The 8413-nt window shown below is 38.1% G+C and overlaps 1 protein-coding gene across 1 annotated transcript; it reads right to left on the reverse strand.

The window, feature by feature from the left end:
* Positions 1-5679: 5679 nt before the first annotated feature.
* On the reverse strand, positions 5680-6630 carry LOC142839574 (vomeronasal type-1 receptor 90-like). The gene has a single exon (XM_075955794.1). The coding sequence runs from the start codon at positions 6610-6612 to the stop codon at positions 5680-5682; it is 933 nt and encodes a 310-aa protein (XP_075811909.1). The 5' UTR covers positions 6613-6630.
* Positions 6631-8413: the final 1783 nt, after the last annotated feature.

Genomic DNA, 8413 nt, shown 5'->3' on the forward strand with positions numbered 1-8413 from the left:
AGCAGAATATTGGATCCTGATTTCGTATCCATTCTCTTAACCGTGCCTTTTTACAGGTGAATTTAATCCATTGATTTTAAGTGATATTAATGACTAGTGGTTGTTAATTCTGGTTATTTTTTGGGTGGTAGAGTTTGTGTGTTTCCCTTCTCTGAGTTGTGCTGATGGAGGGTTGTCAGATGCTTGCGTTATTATGGGTGTTGTTGGCTTCCTTGGTTTGCGATTTTCCTTTTAGTATTTTCTGTAAGGCTCGGTTTGTGGCAACGTATTTTTTAAATCTGTTTTTGTCCTGGAATAGCTTGTTTTCTCCATGGATGGTGAATGCAAGCTTTGCTGGGTATAGTAATCTGGGCTTGCATCCATGGTCTCTTAGTGTCTGCAGCACATCTATCCAAGACCTTCTGGCTTTCATGGTTTCCATTGAGAAGTCAGGTGTAATTCTGATATGTTTCCCTTTATATGTTACTTGACCTTTTTCCTTTGCCTCTCTTAAGATTTGTTCTTTATTCTGTATGTTTTGTGTTTTGATTATTATATGGCAAGGGGATGCTTTTTTTTTTTAATCCAGTCTATTTGGTGTTCTGTATGCCTCTTGTAACTTCATAGGAATATCCTTCTTTAGGTTGGAAACTTTTCTTCTAAAATTTTGTTGAATATATTTTCCGGGCCTTTGAGCTGTATTTTTCTCCTTCTTCTAACCCTATTATTCTTAGGCTTTGTCTGTTCTTGGTGTCCCAGATTTCCTGGATGTTTTGTGTTAAGGATTAGTTGGGTTTGCTGTTTTCTTTGACCAATGAGTTTATTTCCTCTATAGTATCTTAAACGCCTGAGGTTCTTTCTTCTACCTCTTGTATTCCTATGGTTATGCTTGTGTCTGTAGTCCCTGTTCATTTACTCAGATTTTCCATATCCAGCCATTCCTTGGTTTGTGTTTTCTTTATTACCTCCATTTCAGTCTTCAAGTCTTGAACTGTTTCCTTTACCCATTTAATTGTTTTTACTTGGCTTTCTTGGGTATCTTTGAGGGATTGATTTCTTCTAACTTTTTGTTTGTCTTCTCTTCCATTTCTTTAAGAGAGTTTTTCATATCCTGTTTAAGGGTTTCTATCATTTTCAAAATGTTACATTTAAAGTAGATTTCTTCAACTTCTTCTGATTTAGGGTGTTCAAGTCTTCTTGTTGTGTGTTAGCTGGATTCTGGTGTTATCATGTTGCTTTTCAGGATGTTGGAGGAATTCTTGCATTGGCCCCTGCCCATCTCTTCCTTTAATGTGGCCAGGAGAGTCTTGGCGTCTTGGTCTGTGGTTGACTGTGTACTTGGTGGGTTTTTCTTGGTCTGCCCTCTCTTAGGTCCCCTCAGCAAGGGAGCTGGCTCTCACATCCCCTCCAACCTGAAGCAGGCTGTACTGGTGTAACAAGGACCCCACAGATGAAAAGAAATGCTTGGGTGCAAGATGTTATGGTGTAACTAAAAAAGCCAGTAGCTTTGGAGACTCCCGCTGAATGGCCTAAAACCTTTATAGAATTGGAGGGAGCCTGTACACCATTCTCATGACCATCCATCCTGGTGGCCACACACTTACCACTCCGGATGAACAGGGCCCGTTACTGGGTCAAAGACATTCAAGAAAAAAGGGTGGGCTTGTTGGGGGGGGCAGGTTGATGTGGAACAAAGAAGCCCCTGAAGCAGAAGCACTCACCACTGGCTCCCCAGACCCTCAGCCCTGAAGAAGTCTGAGTTGGGAGATCCTAGGACTCTGCAAATGGAAAAGACTGCTTGGGGACAAGATGGGATAAGGTAAATAGAAAAAGCCAATAGCTAGGAAGACTCCCCACTGGATGGCCAGAAATGTTTAGGGAATTGGAGGGGGTCTGTACTCAGTTCCCAGGACTTGCCAGATGGGTGGCCACACACTCACCACTCCAGATGGATCTTCTGTCTACAGAATTCTTTATATGAGGCCACAGTTATTGTGATTTCAAAATTATATAAACACTCAACAAAGAAACAGAATTACAGACAATTTCATTTATGAACATTGAGGCAAATTACTCAACAAAATACTTTCAAAACAAATCCAATAATACATCAAAAAGATCATTTATAGCAGACACAGAGATCCGTAGACAAGCACCGGGCCAAACTACAGGAATACAGCTGAAGAGGAGAAGGGACTATATGTGCAAGGGGTTAGTGTAAGGTCATGATGGGAAAGCCCACATAGACAGCTGGCCTGAGTTTGTAGAAGTTAATGGATTCTAGACCAACTGCTAGAGAGCCCGTATGGGAGAAATGTAGGCCCATGCATGTGGGTGACAGCTGTGTAGGTTGATCTGATTATGAGGCCCCTGGTAGTGGAACCAGAAGCTGCCCCTGGTGCATGAACTGGCATTTTGAACCTATTACCTATGGTGAGATACCTTGCTCAGCCTTAATGGAAACGGGAGAAGCATAGTCCTGCCCTCATTTGATTTGCCTTGCCTTGTTGACTCCCATATAAGGGCCTACATTTTGGAATGGAGATGGAGGAGGAGTGATTCCGGGTCAAGTAGAAGGGAGTTGTAGGGGAGAGAATGGCAGGAGAGGAAGGAGGGAAACTGAAAAGAATTCTACCAGAATTTCAAAGAAGAGCTAATAGCAACAGTCTTCAAATTGTTCCAAATAATAGAATCACAAGGAACATTACCACACTCCTTTTATGAGGCTACAGTTACCCTGATACCCAAACCATGCAAATATACAACAAAGAAATAGAATTACAGTCCAGTCTCCCCCATGAACATTGGTACAAAAATTCTCAAGAAAATACTAGTGAATGTAATCCAAGTACACATCAAAAAAATCATCCAGCATGATCAAGTAGGCTTTATCTTAGAGATGCAGGTATGGTTCAACATAGAAAATCTGTCAATGTAATCCACCATGTAACTAAACTAAAAGAAAAAAACACAATCATCTCATTAGATGCTAAAAAGGCCTTTGACAAAATCCAACAGCCCTTCATGATAAAGGTATTGGTGACAGGGTGGTTACAAGAAACAGACAAAAACTTAACAAAGACAGTTTACAGCAAACCAGCAGCACAACATCAAATTAAATGAAGAGAAACTCAAAGCAATGTCACTGAAACCCGGTGCAAGACAAGGTTGTCTAATATTTTCACATCTATTCAGTATAATACTCAAAATTCTAGCTAGAGCAATAAGACAACAAAATAAGATAAATGGGATACAAATTAGAAATAAAGAAGTTAAAGTTATACTATTTGCAGATGAAATGATAGCATACATAAGTGACTCCAAGAATTCTACCAGGGAATTCCTACAGCAGACAAATATCTTCAGTAATATAGCAAGATACAAAATTAACTAAAAAAATAAACAAAAATAGTAACTCTTCTGTATACAAATGATAAACAGGCAGAAAAGTATTCAGAGACCAACACCCTTTACAATAACCACAAATAACATGAAATAACATGGAACAGCTCTAACAAAACAAGTGAAAGGTCAAAATGACAAGAACACTAAGTCTTTGAAGAAAGAAGTTGAAGAAAATATCAGAAAGGGAAATATCTCCCATGTTCTTGTATAGGCAGGATTAAAGTAATAAAATGACACTCTTACCAAAAGCAATCTACAGGTTCATTGCACTCCCCATCAAAATCCCAAAACAATCATACACAGAACTCAAAAGAATAATACTCAATTCCATATAAAAAAATAATAAAAAAAAGAGGACAGCTAAGACAATCCTGCATTATAAAGGAACTTCCAAAGATATCACCATCCCTAACATCAAACTCTACTATAGAGCCATATTTTTTTAAAAAAAGAACTAAAATCCCCCCAAACAAAAAATGCCCAGACCAATGGAAACAATTTGAAGACCCTGACGTTAAAATATAATACCAGCTGCAGAGACACTAAGAGCAACAATCAATAAATAGGACCTCCTGGAATTGAAAATCTTCTTTAAGGTGAAGGATACCATAAATAAGATAAAACAACAGCCTACAAATGGGAAAAGATCTTCACCAACCCCACATCTCACAGAGGGCTGATTTCCAAAGTATATAAAGAAATCAAGAAACTAGACATTAAAGTACAAAATAATCAAGTTAAAACTGGGGTACAGATCTAAACAGAGAATTCTTAATAAAAAACTCTCAAAAGGCCTAAAGATATTTAAGGAATTGTGCAACATCCTCAATCATCAGGGAAATGAAAATCAAAATGACTCTGAGCTACCATCTTACACCAGAATGGTCAGAATGGCTAAGATCAAAGACACATCACACTTCTCTCAATGGGGCTGGTTCCATTTCCTGTTAATAACTTTCCTCACCAGTTGTCACATGGCTCCGGCATCTCCCACAGCCTGGGGTCTCTGAGACAATCCAGGTTTGACTTCCACAGCTTCACACAATGGCTTTTCTAGGCCTCCAAGCAGTGACACCCCTGTGCCTGACCTCAGCAGCTTTCCTCAGTCACAGAGGGAGATTCCATAACCTCTTTCTTCTAACCTTCATCTAAAGCCAGAACCATGTGACTGAAGCTGCCAAGTTCTGCTGCTTCCTGGGGCTGTGATGTGGCCCCTCATCCAATGACATCTTAACCAGCTCTCTGTATTCTCTGGTTTCCTTCACTGCCAAAGCTCAACTTTCTTTTAGCTAAGTGACAGGGAGGAGAAACTCTATTGAGAGTATACTGTATGAAAAAAAACGAGTTTTTTTTATTATGAATAAAAGAAAAAACTAAGTGGACCATGGTGTTGCACACTTGGAATCCAGAGCTGGAGAGGCAGAGACAGGAGAATCCCTGCGAGATCATCTTGTCCTATTTGGCAATCCCCAGGTCACTGAGAGCTATCAAACCCAAGGTGAGTGGATTGTTAAGAAAAACAGCAAACACTGTCTCCTGCCTCAACGCACATATGCACACACATTCTTCATCTGTGCACACAATGAATACACATGTACACAAAAACACACTGTACATTATATATGAACAATTTTTGTTTTACTAATAATATTTCAGTATTTATGAAGTACAAAACAGATGTGGAATTTTCATATAAGACACATTAAGAAACTGTGGAAAAAGGGAGAATTTAAAATCACAGTATTTTTTTGTTGATCCAGAGAAACTACACTTAGGAAAGAGTATTAAAGCTGCAATAGGACATGTAAACTATTTTTGATGGCTGAGAGTAAATTAAATTTCCTTCAATAGAAAAACATAAAAATTCAGCATCAGCACGGAGCTTTCTTTGAGTACCTCAGAATCAGGGAACATTTAAGATATAAAGTAAAGAGGAGAGAGTAAAAGAATCCTGTGGCAATTTTAACTTATGGTATACAGTGAACTTAAAAAAAATCTATAGCACTTGGCAGCAGAAATGTCACAAGAATGACCATGTACCACAAATTTTATTTAAATTATTAAGAATCTTGATTTTCTACTTGAACTATTACAGAGTTTAAGAAGAATTAGTTTTTTTTAAAAAAAATTAGTTGTGGCTGCACCAGAATGAAGCCTCACAAACATTAGTCTGTATTTCCAGCTCAGGGGACAGGGACAATGGCCTCTTCTGACCTTGTGGGCACCAGTAATTCACACATATATACATGCTGACACAATGCTCATAAATATAAAAGGAATAAAAAAATTCTTTTATTAAAAGTGAGAAAAATTATCTCTTTTTAAAATCTGATGGCACATAGACTGCACGTGTTTCAGCATATTGATTATTCTGTTATCAGAACTGATTTGTACCAAAGGAGCAATTGTGGGATAGACATTCATCACAAACTTCTGAACACTCAGGATGACTGGGTGGTACATCCATAACAGAGATGCAGTGGATGAAATGATGAAGTCCATCCAGTATGTGACCACAAAGCAAACCACCAGCAGCAAGATGGACTGGGTGGCCCTTTTCTCAGGTGAATCTTTCGAGTGGCTGAGGCTGTGAAGATGCTTGCATTGCTTCTGGTGTCTGAACAAGATAATCACCATATATGCACTTGTGATCAGCATAACTCCTACAAGAAATACATCTCTTGAGGTTGTCACTGTTAAAATCAGTGCCCTGACGATGTAGTTCATGGAGAAGAGTGAGCAGAATGCAGTGACCTTCATCTGCTTGGTCTCACTCACATTGGTAAAAGCACCAGAATAGATTATTCGGTAACTAGTGAATGACAAGTTGAAAGACCAAATAAGTAAGAAAGCAGACATCATATACTTTTTTATTTTGTATTTAAATTTTGCCAAGAAAGAGGTACTGGGACTGATAGTGACAGCCTGGAACACACTCAGGAGGCAGGTGATGCAGATGGAGAGGCCTCTCATCACCCGACTTATGTAAAAAGTTGTCTTACATTTAAAGTCATTATCAATGTTTAGTGACTCAAATATGTCCCAAAGCCAAATATCCCCTCCAGTGAGGATCAGCACTATGTGGATGAAGGTCAGTTGACAGGAGATCATGTCTGTGGGCTTAGGTCTGTGACATAGAATTATGAAAGTATAGAAAACAAGGAGAAACATATTGGCCAAAACTCCAAGTACAGCTTGGAAATTAAGGACAATACTTAATGAGGACATTGGAAGAAATTGTATTCACCTTACTAACATGAAAAGAAAAAATGAAATTTATGTCCTAGCAATGCTGAAGCATGCATGTGCAGCCCATATATGGCGGTTCTGAAGACCTTGTCTATATTGGGTTTCATGGTCTAAGTTGATGAGGACAACTGACCAAGTATCTTCCTTAAGAGGGCACCAGATCCCAATACAGATGATTGTGGAAACCTGTTTCAAATATCTGAAAAAATAAAAGAGTATTCAGCAAACTTTTGATTCACTGGTCAGTATGTCTATGTCATCATTCTCTTTTGCCTATTTTTCTTAATTAACTCATCTCTTTAATTTTAGCTCCACAATAGATGTGGCCTATGTTTCATATACTCTCAATATATCTCCAGGATATACAGAATTCTCAGCTACATCCAACACAGCATGCACTCTTCATGTGCCTGTATTGCACCTAGACCTCACGCCTTAGAAATTCAATCCTATTGATTTGACTTAAATTGCCTTGTTTTATAGTTAACGCTGAAAACAGCAATGATGAGAATAGAGGAGCATAATCATATTTGTACAACTGATTAAAAATTATTTGCTCTGGGGAGAAATCACAAAAGAAATCCTAAAGAGTAAGGCGAGTCAGTTTTATATTCCATAATTTTAATAAGCTACAGTTTAAACTATCCCTATTTTCATTCATAATTCTTATAAAATCAGAGTTGATAATCCATGATAATCCCACTATTTTAATCAGTGAGATGTCTATCTCTATTCATATATTTATTTTTATTTTTCAATGAACTCATCACACCAGAATCTGGAATTACAGACAATGATACAGTTGGAGGCCATTAGTGCACTTTCCACACCCTATTAATTGTGTAACCATTATTGTTATAAATGCCCCTATGTCTCCCATTTTATTTCCCATCCTATTTAAAACTTGTGTGAAATCTACTTGTGGTTTAAAGAACAAACACTCAGCTATCAAGACAAATGTTATTTTTTTTTTCAGAGCAGGACAGTGGTGGGAATAGTATGATTCATTTGAGTTTCTCATCCATCGCTTGTTACTTTACCTGCCTATTCCACGTTCTGTGTTTATATCCTCTTCTTTAACTAAAAAACCCCCATTTTCCCATTTTCTTTATAAGATCAATGGTCTCCTCCTACTCCCCTATACCTTCCTCCCACTTCCCTCTATATGAACTTCCCTCCTACATGGAGCCCACCCTTTCTCATTTCCCTGATAAGATCACTTGTACCCTGTTTATTCTTCTCTCCGTTGCTACCCATGATCAACCCCATCTTGGCCAATGCCCCATTTTTCTTTCCTGATATCTGTTGTTTACACAGGCTAAATACCCACATCTGAAGATGTGCAGCTAGGAGCTCCCAACCAGAGACAGCATGAGACACTAAGACAAACACTGCTTTCAACACATTGTGACAAACATGAAATTGCCAAAGATGACCACATAGTGAACCTGTTTTAGAATCTCTGTTTTAAAAGAGATTCCTTCCCATGCAGTGGAAATAAGGGCTCCAGTGTTATCATATCTCACCAACACACAGACAGTTTTTATAATTTCAACAAATAGTCTTAACTTTGGTGCTTCTGTTTGTTATTTAACCTGGTTACCTTTATGGTTTTTATCAAATTAGTATAATTTGTTACTTTAAAATCAACTCTGTAATAGAGAACTAGAAAACTGTACCAACTAAGATTCTTGTGAGAAAGAGTAGACAATTGATTTTCACATTCACTCATATATTCCCCATATATGTGCATTCCTGTATATATAGAAATAATTCAGAA

The sequence above is a fragment of the Microtus pennsylvanicus genome, chromosome 21 (assembly GCF_037038515.1).
Source record: "Microtus pennsylvanicus isolate mMicPen1 chromosome 21, mMicPen1.hap1, whole genome shotgun sequence".
In the NCBI taxonomy this organism is placed as follows: Eukaryota; Metazoa; Chordata; class Mammalia; order Rodentia; family Cricetidae; genus Microtus; species Microtus pennsylvanicus.

What these genes read in the sequence shown, in the direction of transcription:
- LOC142839574 (XM_075955794.1), bottom strand. Translation starts at nt 6,612, where the DNA reads ATGTCCTCATTAAGTATTGTCCTTAATTTCCAAGCTGTACTTGGAGTT.